The sequence below is a fragment of the Lonchura striata genome, chromosome 3, assembly GCF_050655825.1.
Source record: "Lonchura striata isolate lonStrDom1 chromosome 3, ASM5065582v1, whole genome shotgun sequence".
Lineage (NCBI taxonomy): Eukaryota > Metazoa > Chordata > Aves > Passeriformes > Estrildidae > Lonchura > Lonchura striata.
This window is the reverse complement of record NC_140705.1, coordinates 91,423,194-91,446,768: the sequence shown is the minus strand read 5'-3', so window position 1 is coordinate 91,446,768 and position 23,575 is coordinate 91,423,194. Positions and strand designations below refer to the sequence as shown.

The following is a 23,575-nucleotide window of genomic DNA, read 5'->3' as shown; positions in this document are numbered from 1 at the left end:
TCGGCTCCAGACTTTACTGGAGTTGCCACAAAAATGGAGTGGCGAGGTTCGCGTATCACCCAACTGCCCGGCCATTCCCCCAGGGTTTGTGTAGCACAATAATATAAATGAGCTTGGATGGAAATGGAATCGTTCACAGTCCGGACTGGACAGAGAAACCTGTATTAACAGGAGAAAAATATCAGTGAATGGGGGAAAACACTCAGAGCTTGTCAAGTGAAGCCTAAGTCATTCTAAAAGGCAATAGCATAACCCTGGGACTGCCCGAACTCTGTATCTCCTTTCCGTCCGTCTCCTTTAGTGCCGAATTCCCAAATGCCACAACCCAGCCCTCAGTGCTCCTGCCAGGCTCAGTAGTCATGTATGGGATAACTGCAGCAACACTGCCTGTCTTGTTCCTGGACAAGCCTAGGTGTTGAAATGTTTGCAAATCACCTCTAGCATTAGGAAAATTTTTTTAATTGTTTTTTGATGTGAAATCTCTTCTGCCAGGAAAGTGGTGACACAGCTGGATGTATGTCCAACAGCATGGAAAGGCGTCTGGTGAAAGCCATGGGACTGTGTGGTGAGTTACAACAAGAGCAAACACTGTTTTAGCATAAAGTTTCATTATTTACCCTGCAAAGAGTGCATTTCCACAGCAATTTAGTGTTAGCACTCTGTGGTGCAAATTGGCTGGATTGGTAGTGTTGCACTGTCATGCCTTGGTGTATTGCTTTCCTTTTCAGAAAACATAGCATCCAGGCCCTTCTCTTTCTCCTTGTTTGCACTAAATGGTTGATGCAGACATGGCACATTAGAAGATGCTTCCCAGACTGTTCTGTGTAAGACTTTTGCTTTTGTTGTTGCCACAAATAAGGAGACACATGTCTTGGCCAAAGGCCTGGGGTAAATTCCCCTTTTTCACTTTGTTGAACAGTTACATTCCCATTAGAAAGGTTAGCACATATATTTTTAAATTTAGTCCAACATGGAAATAACTGAAGATCCTATCTGAAACATCTGCATGCCTTTTCTCTGGAAGTTGTGGAAGCACCGTAACTAGACTATAACCAGTCTGGTTACTTGGTATTTCACCCCAAAAATGAATTTGCATGTAACTGCATGTGTAGACGTTTAGATTTTTATGCTTGATTTATTTCCTCATGGTGATCAACTTTCCATGAACTTTTTGAGTGTGATAATGAGGATCCATGATGCAAGAAGCAGCTCAGCATCATACTGGATGGTTCAAAGCAATGTGGCTTCAAGAGCAGAGGTGCTGCTCTGGTATTAGGGTACTGCAACATCTCCAAAATAAATAGGATTGAAATCCTCTTAGAGAAATTCAGAGTATTCCCTGCCTATAGAGATAAATAAAGCTCACCAGAGAAAATTATTCCAAGGTCTGAAGCCTCAAGCTGCTGGGCTCCTTTTGGCTGACAGCTCAGTCTTGGAGGAGTGACAAGCTACTGCAGGAATGCAAGTGGGATGGTGCTGGTAAAAACATAACTGAGTGCCCTAAGGAAGGAAAGATGTGAACTGCCCAGAGCTTTGAGCATGCCCTGGAGCTCCCAGAGCTTTGAGCATACCCTGGAGCTCCCAGAGCCAAATCTGGGAGACCTGGCACAGCATAAATATGGGTACAGTGTCCACATGTTCTGGTACAGCCCCAGGTGTGCCACTGCCCGAGTCCTCACCTGAGGGCAGCGCTGCCCAGAGCTCTGATGTGCTGTGAGTTAGGGCAGCACTAACTTGAGGCTGCTCTGTCCTGGGTGCTTACAGGACAGAGCAGCTCCACTCCCTTCCCACGTGGGACATCTCTCACAGCCAGGAAGGAACTTCTGAGACAATCCAAGAGGTTCTCCACTGGCATCATGGTTCCCTGGATGAATGCTATCTGTGGAGCCCACAGCAGATAGGTTTTGCCCACTGTGTCTGATAATGAGATCACTACTAAATCACACCCAAATCAAGATTATTCCAAAGAACTTAGATTACTAAGGAGCATATGTTTCTGCCTTGTTTTATATACTCTTAAGCATTAACCTCAATTGTTCCTGCAACATACATTCTTCCCCATTATAGGTAAAGTGCCCATTACTGACACACTCGCTTTGCAGCTCCAAAATTATCTAATTACACATGAAAATGTTTCACTGCTGAACGGGTGCTTCCAAATATTCAAAATACAAAGGTTGGAAAGTTTTGTTTGGTGCCAGGCTGAGAGCACTACACAGTGTGTAGAATATAGGTTGTTCCTATTGGAACATGTAGAACAATCCGGTTGCCATCCTCTGTTCCACTTGCTGTCTCTGCATTGTGCTGGGTTTTCTCTGTGGATGTCAAAGCCCAAGGATGCTACAGCTGTCCCACAGCTGACTCTGGAGGGAGGCTGTGCACCACAAGCACTCTAGGGCTGGATGGCCCTGGAGTCCTGTTGACATCAGGGGCAGCTGAGCTGGTGACAGCCTGACTTCAGCTGCAAGGTGTGCTTGAGGATTGCCTGGTTTTTACTTAAGCCTTTTTACTGTGGAAGTAATTATCACTGCCATTCATCTCTCTGGATTCTGATGCTGCTGCAAAAAAAATCTGCTGTGTGGTGCATTCTACCCAAAATCTCCTTATTCAGACCTGGCAGCTTGGGAGAATGACACAAGTCTACACATTTGGCTAATTCTGAAGGTCATCTTGGGAGCTGTTGTGGGAGCATTGCTCCAGCTGTGCCCTCTCAAATGAGGGAGGTAGTTTCCTCCTTGGAGACAGCCTTTGCTTCACGCAGCAGCACAGCCTTCTCAGAACTGTGCTGGCAGGTACCACCAAACTTCTCCTCTTGTATTTTCTGGGATCTGCTCTGTTTCTGGTTTTGATGCTGCTGTATGAAGCTGTTGGTATCACTCAGATCAATGTACAACTGATTAAACTGGTTTAGTTTTTTTCACTCTTCTATTTACTTTCTATAATTGCTTTGTCAAAAGCAACACTGATTCTTTCTACCAATTAATATGCAGTCTTAGTAATAGGCTTTTTCATCAAGGAGAAAATCCATGAAATAACTGTTAAGTCCATGATACTGTGTCCTTGGAGAAGAGACTTGGGAGGAAATCAGAGTCTCTTTTGGTGTGGCTGTTTTCAAGAGAAAAAAATTCCCAAAGTGTCAGCAAGGCTTGTAAAGACAAATAGTAACAAAAACTAAAGTGTTTTGCCAAGAAGTTCTCCATTGAATTCAGCTCAGATGAATACTACATAGAAAAAGTCTCAGAAAAGTATCTGCAGCATGTTAGCTGGGTTTTGGGAGAGGAGTGTTTCAGGTATATGAGTAATGTCAACAGAGGTTAGGTTGTGGGATTTTGGGGGGGTTTTGTTTGTTTGTTTTTCTTTTATTTTTGTCACCTATTTTTTTCCTAAAACTGTTTCTTTTTTTGGATGTTGTAAATACAGACTTCTTGTATGCCCCTGCACTTCAACTTTACTTGAGGTAAAGGTGATTTCAGAGTTACTGAGGAAGAGGGAGGCACACCTCAGCCAGGGATGCAGCAAAGTAAAAAGGGATGGTGGGGCAGTCCAGCAAATCTGCAGCATGTGCTTCCCAGGTACCATATGGGCCAGGATACGGGCTGGGATCCCTAGAGTCAGGGGAGCTTTCCAGTGTCACAGAGCAGGGCAGGAGTTCACTGAAGAGCTGACAGCTCTAGGAGTCCCCAGGGTTCATCGCTGACTTCATTAGCAAGGTTTGCCCAGTAAAACCTTCAGTTACTGATCCTGCAGCTTCTGTACCCTATGGCACTTGTGGAGGAGGGAATGCTGCACCCCTTCCATCACCATTTCCTATCAGGGTCTCTTTTCTACTCAGCGCAGGGATTCTGAAATTATTTCTACCACTTATTTTCATGTTTACTTGTCTAACTCTGTGGCTTGGAACACATAGAACTCAGTGGGAGGATTCCAGATGACTTCAGTGGGATGTTCTGTTAATAACAAACTCTGACTCTCTTTATTAGTTCTTTATCTGTGGATCATAATATTAAAAACCTGAGGGGAAGAAATAAAGATGATAATTTTGTAGCTGGTTTTCAGTTAGCTTCCAAGCTGATGGTTAGATGGCTATGAAAATATAAACTGCTTTATTTGTCCCATCAGCTCTCACCCTGTCACTGTATCCTGTTTAAAATCCTATGTACTGCAAGTTCTCAGTTTTCAAGGTGAACGAATAAGTGTTCTGGAGTCTATCTCATCTTATGTTACATGAGGCTACTGAAATATTGATCACATGCTTCACCCCATACCCAGCAAAAAAAGAATTTCCAGTTAGAAGTTATTGTGTGTCTGTGAGGGAGATCTGATGGTGCTGGCTCTCAGCAACTTAGTGCAGTAATTTTAGAAATGCAAACAGAAGGGAGACAGTGTAATGCAGTAGAGATCAGCACTTGTTCCCTGGGCCTGATGGAGAAACATCTGGGCTTCAAAGCTGCTTGTGGAATCCAGTGCTACTTACTGTGAGGAAGGGCAATCTGCACAAACAACAGCTAAGGGCATGAAAGCAGTGCTTCCAAAGCAATGCAGAGCTGCTGAAATTCCTGAGGTCAAGCAGGGGGAACTCCTATACAAGAAATTGATTGGTTCAGTTGGAATAAGCCTCATTCCTGTTCCCTTGCTTGGCCTTGCTCAGTTGTGGTTAAATGAGGAGAGGGATGATAATCATCTGATTATCCTGCTATTGACAGTCTGTGGAACAGTTGGGAGCTCAGGCTTGTCCTCTTGCCAATGCCAGCGCCAGGGATGGGATCAGCATTTGGAAAGAGAAATAACATGAACCACAATCTCTGACAGGTGCAGTGGCTGTTCCACTGCTGAGTGTACCAGGAGAGAGCCTGGAATTATCACTCTGTGGGCTCATCTCGCCCATGTTCTGATTCATACTGTCCAAATTACCTGCCAGGAGAGAGCATAAATTTTCTCAGCAATTAATTAAATATGTTAGTAAAGACTTCCTAGGTACAGGGTGCAAGTTCTGCTTCAGATGAAAAAGTTAACTGTGTCAACTTAAAGCAGTCTTTGATTTGTTAAGGGAGATCTGGTATGCGGGAAGCTAATGCTCAGTGCTGCTGCCCTGTATCTATCACTGCCACCAGTTTATCCCAGCTCTCCTGTGATCTTTTGATCCCAGAGTTCTTGGATTTTGTGCCATATTATAACCAAGTCAAATTTAAAACTGTATGTGTAAACCAGCAATCTTTTCCATGACAATTAGTAGAAGAGTTTTAAGGGAGCTGCCGTGATGAATGACTCTCGTAGAGAAATATTACTAATGTTTCCCTTTCCTGTTGATATTCTTTTCTTCAGACCTTATTCCTTACGATAGCAGCCGAACCTCATTATGTTCTTTCTGAGCTCCAAGTACACTTGTATGTCTCCTTGGTGTTTAGCTCTCTCACTACACTTCAGGTCAACACATTGATTAATCCAGACATTGGATAAAAGACAGAGTTTATTTAGGATTAAATACTCATTTATAAATGGAATATGTAACTTGTTTTCTGAAGTCTGTGATGTATCAGCTTGTTACAGATTTATCCAGAACACCTGAAAAATGACTGAACTGTGTTAGCCAAGACAATGTTTTCACATTACAACCTTATTATTCATAGAATCATAGAATAGTTTGAGTTTGAAAGAACCTTAGAGATCATCAAATTCCAGCCCACCTGTTGTGGGTAGAACACCTTTCACTAAACCAGGCTGCTTAGAGCTTCAAAACTTCCTAACTTGCTACAACCACTTAACTAAATTCAAAGTATTTTGTGGTCCAATGCTCATTTTATGACTTTTTCATTAACCACTTCCTATCACCCCTGAATAAATGGCTACTCAGGTTTCTACAAGTAAGGGCATTTCTTCTCTTCTGTAATGACTTCAGGTGTACAGCTGCTCTGTAGGACATGCTCCATTTTGTCTGCATCATATCTGTAACACAATAACCTGCTATTGCTTTAGAAAAAGATGTCTTGCATTTTCCAGGCAATAATTAAAGTGGCTTAAGTGGATGGGGTTTTTCCATGGGGGAGACATACAGTTACTTAAACAAATTATTTAATTTTACACAGGGTCCTTTATGTTTTTCCCTAGCAATCAGTGACAGTTCTGACTAGGGAGACTCCCCAAAGTTTGTACTGGTTAATCAGTGTCACCGCACTGACACATGGGGGCATTAAATTCAGGTCTGACTTTCACATTTTATAAACTGCCTTACCTGAGTCAGTGAATAGCACCACTGTAGCCTATGCAAGTTTTACTTTGCTCAGAGCATAAGACAGAACAGAATCCATCACAACAGTCGGGAAAAAAGCACACACAAACACCAGGGCCTTCTCCTTCAGCTTCGCCACCATGTAACGTGCCTTGGGTGTAGGAGATGTTAGAGCATCCACCATAGCATCTACAACTTCATTGCCATTAGTGCTTCCCTTACTGAGGAGGCTGTTGAAAAAGTTTGCCCGCTCTTGAATGTACTCTTTGTTGTAAACAGCCTTTTCCTCTTCACTCAGTTCACTCCAGATCTCTTCGGCACTGAGTGGTGGCTGAATTTTTGTAGAGCGTGCGTAATTTCCTGGCTGGATAATACAGACCTGCAAGCGAGATGTAAAACTTATCAAGGTGAAATCAGTCATTGTGAATTCAATTAAATACTATAGTCAGTAACACAGACCAAAAGCTCTCAACAGACAGACAGAAAATGCTGCTTTGTTGAAATTTTAATGCTGGAAACTTGACTGAAATCAAATATATTCCTGTGATATACTTAAGATTGCAGAGGTACTTTATTCTGACTTCTTCATTTCGCTCTGATGTTAATGTTCTTGTTTTGACTACTCGGCACACTCTCACAGAATGCAATAAAGCATCTTTGATTGCTGTACAATGCTTAACAGTGCAAATGTTTTGACAATACTGAGACAAAGCATTTCAGTATGACTTTGATGTTTCCAAAGTGGAATACTTTGGATTTTTCACTCAGTGGAGAACCTTGCAATTGATAATTTTTGACCCAATTTGGGACAAAAGGAGGTACCAAAGAAAATTATCAGGTCCTGGGGAAAGAACTGCTGTTTTCTCCAAGTAGGTATAATTAAAAGTAAACTCGGTCTTGTCAGTGAAGAGCAGGGGGACCAAAGGGTCCTGCTCTTCCTCTCACTGAAGCCATCAGCAGATTTCTGTAGATTTCTGCACATAGATTTAAATGAAAATACACAAGTCCTTTGCTGCTCCACATTTTCCTTGTGTATTGCTGCTGTTCTGCTGAGTATTCCAGGGAGTTTTGGAGCAGGCTGAGCACTCACAGGACACATGCTGTTTCTCAGATAGCAGCAGCCTTGTTCAAACTATTTGTAGATATGCAACATTAAAAGCTCTGTGGCATTTTACTGACCTGATTTCTAAAGACTGCAACACAAGGTGAGGGAAACCCATGCTGAGCCATGTCAGAGACTTGGGGATCTGACAGGCATTCTCTGGCAAGTGTGTGATGATATAAAACCCTGATACCTTCACTCAGCCACCCAGCCCACCTGTGTCAGTCCCTGCCCGCTGGCCTGCATGGTGATGGATTTGTTGCTCTCAGGAGGACTGGGGTGCAGGTCCTATGCACAGGGAGAAAGAAGGGATGCAAACCAACCCCAGCAGAGGGATGGTGTGCACAGCTGGAACAGCTTAATGCTGCCTCAAGCAGGTTTGTCACATGGCATCCTCGAGAGCCCTCCCTTCTGGTGCTATTGAAAAAAGTGTTTGGTATCAGCAAATAGTAAACTTCCCATATTTATTGTTAACAAAGAGGGGCTGGAAGCTTCCTTTTTTTGGAGTTGGCTTGGAGAGAAGGAGAGGTGGCTTGGTTTTTTGCCCTTCCCACATTTTCTGTAGCCTTTCTACTGGAAGACACACCCTTTGTTTCCTGTAGGCTGTCAGCTTGCCTGGCTAGAGTTCAGTGGGACAGAGCCATAGCTCCATCTGCTCCTTGCCACCTCTGTGCAGCTTTTTCCTGAAAGGACAGAGGACAACACAGCAGTGCAAGGGAACACGGCAAAAAGGGACCATGTATTTTGCAGGCTCTCCACAGGGCAGGCTCTCAGGCAAATGCCAGCCAGCATCTTGCATACAGTGAGAAACAGAAAAATACCTCTCAGAGATACTCCAGAAATGTTTTTCAGCCTGGCTCACACAGTTATGTGCTGGGACTACTGCAGAGGTGGAACAGGAAAAATCCCTAAACAACCAGAGTAGCTAACCTGCTAAACTAAGCCCTTCCATGCATTTGAGATTATCCTCAGCTAATCAGCAGAAATCCTCATCATGCTGTGTGGTATTAGGATTTGTAAAGTCACTGGTATTTTACAGCCCCTCATATTTATCTGACAGGGGTGGCTAATAGATGCATAGCTGTAGTATTTTCCAACACAAAGCTTCTGAACAATGTTGTAAGTCTGTGTACATAAACAGTACACCAATGCAATCCTGACAGGTAAGACTTTGAGTGTTTGAGAAAAGTGTTTCAGCAGTAGAGTGACTCTAAAGAAAAAGCCCAGTGAAGCTACTTAGGGATCTAAACTTCAGGTTTGACTATTAGAGTTGCTTAGGGGGTACTAAGAGCACCCTTAGAACCTCTTAGGTTAAGAGAATAAAAACATAACTACTCTGCACAATGCTGCCTCCTTCAGCGCAGCTGTTCTCACAAAAAGCAAGGAGTTAGTGTTGTAAGAGGAGAGAAGAACCCTCAGACAAGTGACAGGCCTCCTTCTGGCTGCACAGCACTCGGTGTCTGGGCTCTTTGCAGCCACCCAGGGAACATTTGGGTTCCTCGCTGCTGGTGGGAGCTCAGGCAGGCCTGTGTCAGGAAGCTTCTCCACTGCAGAGGATGTGAAAGTTTCAGTGCTGACACACAGGCTGTTACCCAGCAACTTCTCAGAACCAAAAACATCCCCCAGGATTGCTATTCCCAGTGATTTCCAGGTGACTGATTAGCCACAGAGAAATCACCTCTTTCCAAAAGGAAGTTGCATCCAGGAATGCATTTCTGAGCTTTTATCTTTGTTACTTTGTTTCACATAACTCATTACATCACTTACCTGGTTTCCAGGTTCTTGTTACATCACTTACCTGGACACCAAACTTCTTCATTTCCAGTCTTAAAGCATCACAAAATTTTTCAATAGCTGCCTTGGTCATGGAATAAATGCCATTTCCCAGAGTAAAATAGGCAATGATGCTGGACATAAAAACAATACGTCCTGGAAAGAAAAGAGTGCAAATAACATAACTTCACTCTCAGTCTTTAGCATGGAATTGATTTGCCTCAGTCTTGAGCTGCTACGAATGTGGTGTTTAGCAGGAGACTGTTTTACTGCCCACTGTGCCAAAACTAAGCAGTGTCAGTGTGCAGTCCAGTACAGATGGGCACTCAGCTCTGCTGAGCAGAAAATCTTGCACAAAAATATTCACCTAGTGACAGATGTTGGACTAGACAAAGTGTAACACATTCCCAGTGTGCTGCTTATTCCTTCTGAACCCGAGAGAGGATGAAAAAGATGGAAACAAAGAAGAGCCCTAAAGACTGAAAAATAGTAGTAAGACACTGTGCTAATAAGAGGAGAAGGACTGCAGAGGAGAGGGGAGGTGATTTTCCCTGAGGTGGATTATATGGTTACTAATACCAGTTTTTAGTGTGCTAATAATGTCTCTGCACTGAGACCAGGTTCTGTAACTGTGCATATGAAGTCCAAGCCGGACTGTACAGTGATAAGCTACACCAAGGAAATGTGACTTGCCAAATGTGTGCAGGTTTGTAATACCTCACAATGATTTCCCTGATGTGTGCTGCTTTTCCTCCTTTCTAACTCCTGCTGAGTGCAGGCATGCCTTAAATAGCACAGATTCCTCATGTGAGGCACTGGACTGTGGTTCATTTCCACTGTTTCCTTGTAAAATCCTGTCACATAGTCCTACCATGGGGTAAGAAATGTCTGAGTGTGGATATACTAATACCAGAGGTGAGGGAGAAGATGGTCTTGTCAATGACAATACAGAGAAGCAGCTGCACTCCTGCTGCTGCCACAGATGCAGATAACATCTGGGCCCCAGATCTCACCAAATGGAGTAGGGTTGGGGTATATCAAAAGGTATGGGAATGCAGTGAAATCTATCATTCTGAATTACAGCATCCCAAATAAATCTTACCTAGAGTAAGAGGAAAATAACTACCAGCTTGCTGATCAAGATGCCCTATCAGCTGGCCTGGCCAGCTGGAAAAGATATGGGGAAATGTTGTTCCTCTCAGGGTGGAATGTTTAAATCTTAGGCTGGAGGGCATTACCTCCCTTTACAAATATTAATAATACTTGTGTTTCTTGGAATAGGTGCACATCCATGGCAATAAGCAATGGGTCAGATCACCTCTATCTCCTTTGTCCAGTATCTGAGTGGTCTGGGGCTCACACCCAGAATGTGGGACACCTCATTTAACTTATCTTCAAAGTGCCTAAGGGAATTGAAACTCAGTTTCCTCAGGAAATGCTCCAATGTCGGTAATTCAAGCTTTTAATTTGGAGAGGTCACTTGCGGTCCCCAAGCACATAAGCTTTAGCTGTCCTGGTTGTTCCTGCAAGGAAGGCAACAGCTAATCTAGAATTCTTCCTGGGATTCTTCCTAGAGTGCCTTTGCCTCCTCTCCTACATGGATGGTACTTAAAAATGGAGTGCAGGAGTAAATCAAGGAAACACTGACAAGCCTGGGACAGATACAAAATGTTCCTTTGAGCTAAGGTGTGTGTGCAGCCATCCAGAATCAAACCTTCTAAAGGTTTATGCATGTGCTTAATATTGCACACACTGTTAGTCCCTTTTGCTTCAAAGTAACCCTGTGCAATTCATGGGGTCAGATAAATGCCTCTGGTGGATCAGCATCACAGAGTTTCAGCAGTAAGTAGGACATGACAGGGAAAAGAGATGTCTCTCTGTGTAATGGCCACATAATACGCTCACTGGGTACACACAATAGCACATTCTTCTACAAAAACACATCCAGCTTGCAGTATTTAGTTTTCTTTCTTCTTGTGTCAGAATATCATCTACCAAAGGCAGCCAAGCAGAAAGAAGCAGAATAGCCCAAAAAAGGGATGCTTTTATCTTACCAAGTTTGTGTAGCAGTGACACCTGGAGTTTCCAGGTGAAACCTACCCCTTCCTGTGCTTGATGCTGCACACAGAGCACAAATCCTCACCCTAAAGAGCCTACAGCCAGAACAGACAAGGAAGAGGGGATCTTCCTCCCCAAACACAGATGGAGACAGGTAGGGAACAAACTGCAAAGCACCCAAGACAGGCTGCCATGCTGCAGAGGGCTATTAAACATTTACTTCTTAGAAAGAAGGACAAAGCCCACATTTAGGGAAGTTCATGCAAATTCATTTATCCCACTGGATACCCATGCACCTCTACATACTTGAAGCTTCTTGCCCAAGATCACAGAGGCTCCACAGAGCTGGAACTGGAAGCCGGATGTCTCTAGTTCACCTCTGTAGGGTCATTCCTCCTCTCCTAATTGCCAAACAATAAAATTGTAAAGCCTAAATAATAAAATTAGGCAGTTTAATGGATCTTTGTGTATTCTGATTGTCAGTGCTTAAAAAGGCTTGCCTGGGCTTAATGATCTATGGTAAACATTCTTCCTCTTTTTTGAGTCAAACACTGAGAGAAATCCTTATTTATAAATACTTTTATTCTGTGTGCTGCAAAGACAAAATGTTTAAGGATATTTTTTCCCCTTTATGGCTTCACCCTCTTTTCAGGATCAAGTTGCTCTTTCAGGCCACACAGAAGGAGGCTGTCATTTCAGTTCAATGAAAGACAATTAAAGCCTCTTTTATAGATGTTAAATTACCCTGATTATAGTAAGCTAATTATTCTACAACTCTAAATAACAGTGGATTAGCATTACCCTTGTATTTCCTTAGAAGGGGAAGAAATGCCAGGGTTGTCCTGATGCTCCCAAGGAGATTCACATCTGCAAATTTTTCATATGTTTCCATAGGCAGCCACCCTGTCTCACCAAATGTTGATATTCCTGCATTGTTGACAAGGCCCCAGAAACCTGTGGAAGAGAATTGACTCAGCAAGCACCTTTAACTGCAAAGCAACCACTGTTAGATAAAAAAGCAGCACCACTGTTTCAGACCCTTGAAAGAAACTGTATAGTTGTGTAACACCTTTGTCTTTTCCACTTTAAGGTGCAGGCATGTTTTGTTTAGTGAATGAATGCCACTGTGACCATAATCGGGGCTAAATGGAATCACAGAATAGTTTGGGTTGGAAAAGCCCTTAAAGATCATCCAGTTCTACCCCCACTCCCATGGTCAGGGATACCTTTCCTATAAGTCTCAGTGCTATTTAATAATTGCTCACTTTATAGTTGTCTTAAGATATTTATGAATAACATGATCTGGGAGACTACATCTTACTGCCAGTGTGGTGTACCATGATATTTTAATTACTTTAATCCCACTGTGTGCTATGAGCAGCTTTGTGAAAATTATATTAAGTGGTCTAAAGGCTAAAGCATACTATTTTCAAAGTTCCTGACTAATTTAAGAGCCTAAGTCTTGCATCTTTTTCCAAGATTTGAGCTCTGATTTCCTCTGAAATCAGGTACATGGCTGCAACACTGGGTAAAGTAATCAAGCAGGGTCAACAGCTACAGTATTTTTAAAATTTTGTACTTTTTAACAACTTTTTTTCCCATGTAATGACAGGTTTTGGTGCTAAGGAGAAAGATGTCAGTGTTTACAAGCAGAAGGGTGTTGGCAGTGCCGCTTGTGCCTGAGCTCAGTGACAGGAAGCTGAAGCCCTTTGGCCCAAAAGCACAGCAGATCTTCTATGAGCCAGTGCTAACAAGCTCAGCTGTGGAATGCTGTGTTGGAGTAGGGAGCACTCACAGGCAGCAGCTCACATGCTGTCTAAGTGCTGATGAAGCCGTGCTGGCTTGTGCCTACCTGCACAGCCCCTAACTGTGGATAGCCAGCAAAGCAGGGAGTGACACACTGCTTCTGGAAACATCTCTGTTCCTGTCCTCAGTCCTTACTGGCAGCATCTCGTGGGTGACAGCAGCATAACTGAGGAGTACCAGGGTAGCCTGACTGGCACTGAAACAGCTGAATTTGCAGCTTACTTCTGCCAGACTTGACAATTTTGCTCATGCATTTCTTTTAAGGAATCCTTGTAGGTGTCCAAGGCAAATAATTGTTTTGTCATGCATTCTACAGGACCTCTGAGCCTGGGTTTTTGGAGAGGCAGAGCAGGTTTTAGTGCCTCTCTTCCTCTGGACACATGAGTTTGGGGCAGGGGTGATGCTGACCCAACTATAGCCTCCTGTACCTGTGGCAGCAGAGTTATTCTCAGGAGACTTTTGATCACCTTAGTCAAGGCACTGCAGAAACCTTTGGGCTGAATCTTTTTCTTTCTGATCTCTGACGAAACTACTGCAATAATTTCCTGGTATCTTGAAATACCCATATCTCATGGGTCCTTCCAGAGCACTGCCAAGAAGTGCCAATATCAGATTTCATTCAGAACAGTAGTTAGAGATGAAACAGAAAATTTTTGGAATTAGTTTGTAAGCAGACTTCTGTAAGCTTTTATACCATATACATACACTACTGTATTACCTAATGAAGTTGGTCTTTAAACAGAGAAAGACACTGATTTCTTTTAGTGATGTCTCATTTGCAGGGCAAAACACTCAAAAATAGGAATTTACCAAACAGAACTTGGATAACTCTATCCTCCAAAAAGAATCAATCACTATTCAGCAGTCTGTCAGCCAGCAATCGTTGACACTGGACCCCTCTTACAACTTTAGTTGCAGACAGCCTGCTGCCCTAGAAATGCAGCAGTTTCCTCTGGACTTACTTCTTTTCCATGGCCCCAAATGCTATCAAGCAGAAGAGAGGAAATGGACTTTAAAATTGGCCATGGAATTGGGCATCCTAGACTTCTTTCTTGCACCCGCCACTGCCCTCTTTCTCCATGTCTTTCCATCATCCTCTGGCTTTATTTCTCCATCTTAATATGGAACTCAGCTACATGGGACTTAGTTCCCCAAAAATTGCTTCCAGATCCATGCCTTAGAGAGCCCTCTGTAGAAGCTAATTATCAATATTTTTGTACTTGCACGTGATCCACTCTGCAGATGAGCTGAGTGACTACACACCCCATCTGTTTCTGCTCAAAGCTGGAGGTTTCTCTACTCAGGGTTATTTTTATATAACCTAACTCTAACACAACCCAAACTAAAGCCAAACACCACTGCAAAAGCTGCTTCCTGATATTTTCAGCTTTACCTTTTCTAATTAAAAAAAGTCATTTTGCCTCTGCCACTGCACCCTGTGCAGCACAGCAAGAGCACTTACTTCACATACACCTAATTTCATCAGGCCTTCAGAAATACAGCCATTAATCTTTAGACAATTGATTTTCTTCCTCTTTCTCTAAACTGTGAAATCCAGAATTTAGCTTGAAAGGCTTAAGTTTTCTCTCCAGCCATTTGCCTCATGTTCTTCAAAGCCTCCAGGTGCCTCTGTTGAGGCCAGCCTGTGTATTTTGTGTATCTGGGAGCTCACAAAATAATGGCTCCTTCCTCCTGTGTAGTGGCCAAATCAAAAACCATGAGGAGAAAAATTGGCCTGAGTTAAACTAAAACAGACTTCTGTTTAACTTTTAAATTAAACACAAGAAGATACTTTCTACCCAGTCAGCTCAAAACACTTAGTTTGCCCTCAAGCAAAACATACTGTTTCTTAGAACATTTTGGCATTCCAAAATGGGAAATATTCTGGTATTTTCCAGAATGTTTCCTGTCACTTAGTTGAATCAATTCACAAAAATTCCACCCAAGTAGAAAACAGTTCATTATTCCCTTATGCTATTTTCTAAGAATATTTCCTGCTTCCTGAGAAACAATCTGCCCAGCTCTGTATTCAGAGTACTTGAATCTGCTTTGGTCTTTCTTTCCTCAAATGTTTGTGGTAAAAACTAATGCTATAATGTGCATTCAAAATATATTATAAATTTACTTAGCCAAATGCAGCTCAGGTAGCCTAAAAAAAACAGATGAAAATCCTGAAGGACAAGGCACAAGAATTAAGCAGCTGAAGGAGAGTGATGCTGCATTTCCTCAGTATTCATGCAGAGCCACGTTTGGAAAAAGCAGGTGATGTTTGGTGTGTTAGACTGTCAAAACAGAACTCAGTCCAAACACAGTTCATGAAGAGAGGTGTTAGACTATGCTACAGCAGGCAGGGAAAAAATAAACTGGAAAGCAGGACTGGATGTCACAGAGATTTTCACTGATCTCCGTGTTGGGAAAATGGATCCTGGCAACAAAGATTAAAAGATACAGCCATGGATCTAAGAATCACATTAGGAAACAAAACTTAAGATTAGTGAGGCTTTCTGGAGAACAGTAACTCTCATACAAGCCAAATAATTTCTACTTCACAACATGGTGACCAAAAGGCACATATCCAAAGTCCTTATTTAGGCCCAAAAGATATATGGCATTTTTTCCAGAAACTCTTAAAATCCTCTTCCTAAAGTTAGTCCAGCTGCAGGTGTGCAAAACCTTTTGAAAATCAGGTTGTTTCTGTGTTGCTGCCAATACTCAGATAATACCTGAATTATACCACACACTGTAAATTCCAACAGGTATTCTTGGGATCAGTGATCTTTGGAGATTCTCCTTTAAGTCTGAGCCCATATGAAAATGACAGAGTCTTTCCTGACAGATTTCAGACCAATACTAAAGGAAACTAAGCAGTGCAGGGTGGTAGCAGGCCAGATGAGATTCCTGAGTTATATTTACATCCATTCATGAGTCACCATCCTTTGCTTGGAATATTATGCTGAAATTCTCTTCACTGTAAGGATAATCTATTTCTATAGGGACTCTGGACTAAAATATTGTACCATGTGTGAATTCCATTAATACTAAATCATAATTAAGTGTACCAGAGTACTTAATAACCTTTGAGTAGGAAGTGGGACTAAAACTAATATCCCTCCGTTCCAGCTAGCTAATGTCACCCACTCATAGCAGGCAAGAAAAGGAAGAGAAATTCTGATTTGAAACAGAAGAAAATCAGAAAAATTCTGAGTTTGCTGTAGAGACTAACAGAATTGTAAACCACCATGCTCTCAAGTCCCAGTCTATTTCTTATTAGCTTTGGATTTCTACTCTTGTATAACAGAGAGAGAGAAGATAATGAGAAGCCTGGGCTAGTTATAGTCACAGCATATAGGAGATGTAGGGATAACTGTATTTTATTCCTGATACTCTGATTGTATTCTGTTATTTTACACATTTTTGTGTACATTTTATACTGAATAGTCTACTTAAATTAGAAAGTCTCTTTTAGTCTTTTGTAAGTCTACTTATCCTGGGCCCAGGAAAAAGGCAGATTAAGGTGATTTAAAAGAAAGCATATCTGCCAAAAAGCCCTACTAGTCTGAGTTGCATAGTCCATGGAAAGGATGTTATTATAATCATAAAGAATATTTAATTTTTACCAGGATTTACTCTGAACTATCTAAACACAGGCATACAAAAACCAATCATCATTTAACTGCTTTCTCTTCATTTTGGTTCAGCTTCTGAGGTTTCATTCAGAGTCCGTGGCCTTTGAACTCTTACTATTAGGTCTGGGACTATTGAAATTACTATTTCTGGAATTATACAGGAATGTTTTGATGATCTGAATTTAGAAGTCCAGCACCAATATGATGTACTTAAAATCCTTCATACCTGTGTGAAACTTATAGTTAAAATGGCAAAAAGGAGGGAACAATCCCAAAGCAATACCTAGTGGTTATCATGGACCTGAGAAGGTTCCTCTTCCCAGTTTCTGTGGGGAATTGCTGAACAGAATTCTCCTGTTCTGAGGGAGGGGGAAGGAGAAACAGAGAAAACTGTCCCACATTACTTACAAGCTAACAGGGACATACAGAACGCTGCTAGCAGCTGCTTTAAAGGTGGATGTTTTCACAGCTTTTAAACAACATAATGCATGATCTACTGTAACCTTCAGCACAATCCACTGGATTCCCACATCAGTTTGAGCTGTTTGTGCAAAAATCAAAAGCAGACTTTTTTATCTGTGCAATGCTTATTTCCAACAGTCTACTAGATTTACCACCCACTCTTTGCTCTCCTCATTACAAATGTTGGAGCTGCATTTGATTTACACTTTGGTTAGGACTCTGCTGTAGGCCCTGGATGTTGCTCTCCGTGATCCAACCAGGGAAAATGTCCTGGAGTTTCACCACTGAGGGTTGTTTAACTGTGGGACACTGAGGCACATGCTTTGGGTAGCAGGTAACATGTTCGGTGTAGTCACACACTTTTCTTACCTTCTAGGTTCTTTCAGAACATAAATGCAATTACAAATGGTTCAGAATTATCTTTCCTAATGAAAAATAATTTAATTAAACACAATCTTTGACCAAAATATAAAAAAAAATACAATTCCTACATTTAACAAATAGATTGGTTAATATGAGAGCTAACCTGTTTAATCATGAAACTGAAACTGTTTCTATAAAGTTAAAATACCAAACAACATACCTATTTTCAGAGGTGCCAAGAATGAACACTCCTGAAGTATTTTGCTTATAGTCTGCATGAGCATTGCCACAGATTCCTTACAATTGAGATAAAAATATTTGTGCCCCTCTATTTTTGAAATTATGAAGACTTGTAGTCTTAGTCCATTAACAGCAGACATTAAAATAACTCCTTTGCTTCTTCTTATTAAATAAAATGAAGAATACTTGATAAATGTGAGTTTCCTCATGTGGCCTATGTGCTACCTGGATCTATAAAATCTTTTTTTCTTTGCTGCCTTTGCAGAATACCCTCAAAATTCTGCAGCAGCAGAGCTGCTGGAAAAAGGTTTCATAAAATCTGTGTGCTTGCCCAGCCCAGTGTGGCTGGTGTGAGGGCCCGAGTGCCAGCCCAGAACAGCACTGTGCATGTGCTGCGTGCCTGCTGCATTCCTCACCAGCCTTGCTAAGAGCCTGGATGGGCCTGGAACTGCTCTGAAGGCACATGCACAGTCTGCAAGCAGCAAAGACAACCCACGAGTTAGTGATGACTCTGGACTCCAGTCTACATGGCAGCACGAGCACGACCACTTCAGAACAGCATTAAGTGTCAGAATTGCAGGATAAAGTATGTGAAACCCAGAGTTCCAAGTGACCTGGTCCCCTGGGAGCCTTTAAGGGCTTTTGGAGACACTTGTGTTTATCTGTAGGTTGAGGAAAGGCCTGAGAAGGGAAGGCTCTGCCTTTTAGTAAGATAAGGTCAAGATCAACCACAAATACATGTGCTTAATGAGCAATGTCTAGGCTTTTTCTTCCTTAACTTCTCATTCCATCCCCCTCCCAATGAGATAATGAGCCAAGCAGGCAGAGACCTTGCATTTCCTTATTTCTCTGTGTGCCCCAGTCCCCACTTTTATTTCCTGTATAAGTAGGAAGTGTTTATCTGTGATCTGGAGGGAATCTCACTTCTGAGTCTGAGGAAATGTGCTCTGCACCAAGTGTATCCCAGAATTACATTGGATAATTCCCACCCTGCAGTCCCAGTGGGAAAGGAGGTAACTGTGGCCCTATCACCTGTGCTGTGTCACATGTGCTGAAGGGATAACCCAGGATTTAGGTTGTCTGCAATTATTCTGGAGCTAAGTCTATCCAGTCCCCTGGATGCACATTCCCTGTAGGGTGTATAATTGACAAGTTTCCCTTTCAGTAACCTCTCCAGGGACTAGCTTGGCAAACCTCAAGTGCTTCCTGTTGGAACTCAAAATGTCTCTCAGACATTTTTAGAGGTTCCAGGCCTTGGTCAGAAGCATTTTAGACCCTGGCAGGCAGCTGGAAACAGCTGTGATTTTGAGTTTGAGCCATGGAATGAGTTACCAACTTTGGAGGTGGAACAAGCAGTCAAAAAGGGTTAGATAGTATAGTAAAAGTAGTTACAAATTAGAGGGGAATTTTTTTTAGTATTGTACAGGGGGGTTTTAGCATTTGTACAGGGGGATTTTTACTTTGTACATGGGGTTCAAAAGTTCTAAGATGGAGGAAAGTGGGCTGATCCTGTTCTTCCTCCTTCTTCTTCCTTACCTCCATGTTCTTGGTAATGTTGGCACTCACAGATTGGTTTAGAGTAGAAAAGCACTTGGTAATATAGGTAGTAGGTATTGGGGGAAAACTATAAACATGTAATACATAATATATCATATAAAAGACGAAGACAGCAGACAGAGAGGATGTCAGGGTGTGTGTGTGTCTCTGCCTGGGCCGCTGACCAAACAGCCGCAGCCCAAGAAGACAATCTTTTAGATAACCAACAATAAACTGCCTTGAGACCGAACAGCAGGAGCCTGCAGAGTTTTTCTTTGGAAGCACGGGTTGGAGGAGAAATTTTACTACCACATGAGACCCCAGAGCAAGCCTGGGGTTTTCACAAATGGCGTCCCTGGTCAGGCATCAACAAAAAGAACAAAAAGAAACATCAAACAACCTCCAACCTTCATCAGCAGAAAAAGAAAGAAGGAAAAAAAAAAAAAATAAGAAGAGCAGAGCACACACACTCTCCGCAAATTCCAAGAAGAGAGGGAGCGGAATGCTCAGGATAAGAACCTGACCTTCACCAAGACAGCTCTTCTGGAGGACAGCCAGGAGGAGAGAAACCAGAAGCGTGCCTGGGATTTCTTGCCTGTGACCTGCTGGACAATGAACAGTACCATCTCTGGACTGACTTCATGCTGACTCAGCTTTTGGTGAGAATGGTTGAAATTAAGAACATGGGGAGGGGATGCTCCCAAGAAAAGACCATAGATTTTTTTTTAGCCCTACAGGGCTAGACTTCTACCCATCAGGTAGAGATAGCTCTGAATGAAATGAAAGCTTTGTTATTGTGGGTGTGGTGTAGTCACCCGCACACAGACGCACATCTTTTCTTGGAGTTGAATTTTTGGCAAGGGATCAATAAGCAACTGTATTACCAAGCCACAAAAAAAAAAAAAAAAAAAAAACCACAAAAAAAAACCAACCAACCAACCAAAAAAAAAAAAAAAAAAAGATAAGACGGCTGCAAAACTTTTGCTTTTAGCAAGGACAATATTAGAGTCAGCTTCACGGTGCAGCACTTCGGGCCGGACAGCTGGGGCTCCTATTGGAGCACAAAGGGGAAAATCGCCCAGCCAGCAGCTTGGGGCAGTTTTCCTCACCACAGATCCAGTGGAAGAAGGATTGCCTCCCGTGGAGGATCAGGGGGATGGTGTGTCATCATGCCCTGTGTCTTCGGGTTCCCACTGTTCCTCAGTTTCCCTTGAACCTCAATCCCTAAGCTCCTCCGATGCAGAAACTCCCCAGACAGAGAGATAAGCCAAGCACAGCCGCGACCCTCGGCGGGGGAAGGGACCAGGCACTGCCCGAGTCCAAACCCGCGGCGAGAGGGGCAGCGGCGGCGGCGGCTCCGGTGGGGGAGGGTGCAGACGTGAGTGCAGAGCAGAGAGGGAAGAGGGAGAGGAGAAGAAGAAGACAGAGAGGATGTCAGGGTGTGTGTGTGCCTCTGCCTGGGCCGCTGACCAAACAGCCGCAGCCCAAGAAGACAATCTTTTAGATAACCAACAATAAACTGCCTTGAGACCGAACAGCTAAAGCCTGCGGAGTTTTTCTTTGGAAGCACGGGTTGGAGGAGAAATTTCACCACCACATGAGATCCCAGACGAAGCCCGGGGTTCTCACACTTGCAAGAAGCAGCTGCTTTGGTATGGCACAGCAGCTGCCCTCTCTGTGTTTCTTGTTCTATTTCCTCTTTCACAAGAGGCATATTCTATTTTCTCTTTCCCAGAAAGGCATCAGTCCCATTCCTCCAATGCCTGCACAGTTGTTCTGCGCTTTCTCTGCCCTTTGTGCTTTTGGGTACCTGCAAAGGGGCTCCGGGGACACCCTACTCAGGGAGCTCCTCTCCCGGTGGAAAGGTGAAGCTCCCCGGCGGTACACTGGGCAGCGCACCCGCCTTCCCCAGTCGGCACCTTCGGACAGCCCCCAGTCCGTGAACGCACCAAGGGATTTTTGACAAAATCCCGCCGTCCTTACCAATAGCGGTAAGCGCACCTAGCCCATCAGTGACGACGCTCACTACCCTCCCGCTGTGACAGTCCAGCTGACCCTCTCAGGCAGCTCCCCGCCAGCAGTCCCGGGCGAGCCGAGCCGCCCTCCTGGCGACACCGTGTCCGGCGGTGTCTGAGCTGCCGCTCCCCGCCCGCGGCCGCCCCGCCGCTCACCTCGCTCGGGCAGGTGGCTGAGCACCAGCTCCTTGGCGGCGCGCACGTCGCGGGCGCGGGTCACATCGAGCCGCAGGACGCGCAGGCGGCCGGCGCCGCCCGCCTCCCGCTGCAGCCGCCGCGCCCCGTCCCCGCCGGGGCTCAGGCAGCCGGCGAACACGGTGAAGCCCAGGCGGTGGAGGCGGAGCGCCAGCAGGTGCCCGAAGCCGCTGTCACAGCCCGTGATGAGCACGGCCCGCCCGGCCGGCTCCAGCCGCGCCGCCCCGCGCCGGCACAGCCGCGCCACCAGGAGCAGGAGCAGGAGCAGGAGCAGGAGAGGGGCCGCTGCCCACATCCCGCCCGCGCCGCCACGGCCCCGCTGTCTGGCAGTGAGGAGGAACTCAGACCCGCGGGCAGTGCCCTCCCGCTCGGCATCCCCTCCCAGAGCAGCGGCCGCCCGCGGGCACCGCCCCGCCCCGCGGCGCACGGGGAGCTGGGGATCGCGCCCCAGCCCCTGCGGGAGGCGGCGTGCTGGCGAAATCCGGGCCTCGGGAGGCGTTTCTCCCCGCCGGGGTCTCCCCCCAGTTTTAGTTTCCAAAAGAAAGCGCAGGCTGGAAGCATTGTGCCGTGGTCAGCTGGAGCTTCGCCGGTGAAAGGGGGCTGGGTTATGCCGAGATCCATTGGTATGGGCAGTTCAGCTTCCCTGTTCTGCTGAGTTTACACCGTCCCGCCACTATAGACTGGCCGCAGAGTACGAATGAAAGCAACCATGAGTGTTTCTAGATCGGTCAGGTGGGGATTTCTAAAACAGCTGTATTATTATGTTATAGTTTCTGTATCATATATTCTATATTACATGGCAGTATTAAATTGATGTGGGTTTTTTTTGACTCGGGTCTATGACTGTTATCTCAAGGGTGCCTACATTAGCCCATGGTGAAGGAAAATGTCTGTTTCTTGTAGGCTAAAGTGACAGTTAATAATTGGTGAAGAAAAGATCCCTGAGAGCTATGATTACAGGAGAAATGTGATTAGACAGTGTTTTCTATGTCCTTTCTTTTGACTGAGCAACTCTCCAGGCAGCTATTGAAAGTGATAGTATGTCATATCTGCCTCCTCTGAGTAAAATGAAATGACCGAAAGAACCAAATGCCTTTATTAATTGTGATTCAAAGTTGGCTTGTGAAAAAATACAAAGAGGGCAGTCATTCATTGACATTATACACAACAGCAGAGGAAGCAGCAGGTCTTAACACACACAGAGAAGGTTCCAAACATTTGCTTAAACTACATCCCTGTGGCTCTTCAGTCAGCCCTGTTTAGTGAACAACCTGTATCTGGTTGTGGCAGAAGGATTTCTGAACTGGTGTTGCCCTGCTGTCCAGGAATCTCCAGAAATGGTGTGGTCCCTACAGTCAGCTGTGTTTTGTGTTAGCTTGGGGATACCTTTGCCCTGACATAGAGTTTTTAATGGCATCCAAAGGAAAAAGAAAATAATTGTTATTTAATTTGCTTTTCCAGGGCCCAAGGCATTCCTGTGTTTTTACTCTCGTTGCCCGCACCTCTGCCTAGGTTTATTTCAGCTTTAAATTGTTCAGTTCTCTCCCTCTCTTCTGCACTGCTCAGCGCTCCATAGGCATTGCATAATAGGACTCAAAGCCTCAAGTGGCTTGGGAAAGCAGGTTATGCTTTCCTGCTGGCAGACAAAGTAAGACATGGAATGGTAAACCCCAAAGAAGATACCCAGATATTTGTCCTCAGTAGGATTTATTTGATCATGTTCTATCACACTGGGAGATGCTGCTGCTTTTCAGCCTTCAAAAGATCACTCAGTCTTCTGTGACTACATGAGTCACAAAATTTTGTCTTTATACTAACAAAATAGTTATGCAACCCTCAAAATCACGAGAGCTGGTAACAGGCTGTCCTCCCGCCACCTTCCCTGTCTGGATCCCTCTGGCATAAAAAGGCAGGGAGGGATTCCAAATTCTCCTCCTCCATACCTCCTACTCCCCTCTCGTCCACATCTGCCAGTCTCTCCTCTCTCATCTTTTGCATCCAATTAATAAGATCAGGATCACAGGCAGTGACAAAACCATTCATTTGAAGACTAAGAGCTGACCCAACTAACCTCTGAATTTTATTCTGCCTCTGTTAAAAAAAAAACTCCTAATGGTGTTAAAAAGGTAGTACACAAATGTGACACACTTCCAGCTGAGAACAGGAGCAGTAT

The 23,575-nt window shown here is 44.0% G+C and overlaps 2 protein-coding genes across 3 annotated transcripts in view; one reads left to right on the top strand and one right to left on the bottom strand.

Moving 5' to 3' along the window:
- Positions 1–23,575, top strand: part of PAK5 (p21 (RAC1) activated kinase 5) — a 162,266-nt gene that overhangs the window by 685 nt on the left and 138,006 nt on the right. Inside the window, exon 2 of the mRNA XM_085577026.1 lies at positions 493–565. Coding sequence (XP_085433152.1) covers positions 517–565 — 49 coding nt within the window. The 5' untranslated portion in view covers positions 493–516. The remainder of the gene's footprint in view (positions 1–492; positions 566–23,575) is intronic.
- On the bottom strand, positions 5,450–21,801 carry LOC110475796 (D-beta-hydroxybutyrate dehydrogenase, mitochondrial). Of its 2 annotated transcripts, XM_021540168.4 has the most exons (4): positions 21,364–21,801; positions 11,961–12,113; positions 9,127–9,257; positions 5,450–6,605 (listed from the first exon to the last, which is right to left on the bottom strand). In XM_021540168.4, the coding sequence occupies exons 1-4, from the start codon at positions 21,695–21,697 to the stop codon at positions 6,258–6,260; spliced, it is 966 nt and encodes a 321-aa protein (XP_021395843.2). In that variant the 5' UTR covers positions 21,698–21,801; the 3' UTR covers positions 5,450–6,257. The 2 variants fall into 2 exon arrangements, with proteins under 2 accessions (XP_021395843.2, XP_085433166.1); XM_085577040.1 differs by lacking the exon at positions 11,961–12,113 and having other exon boundaries at positions 21,364–21,765.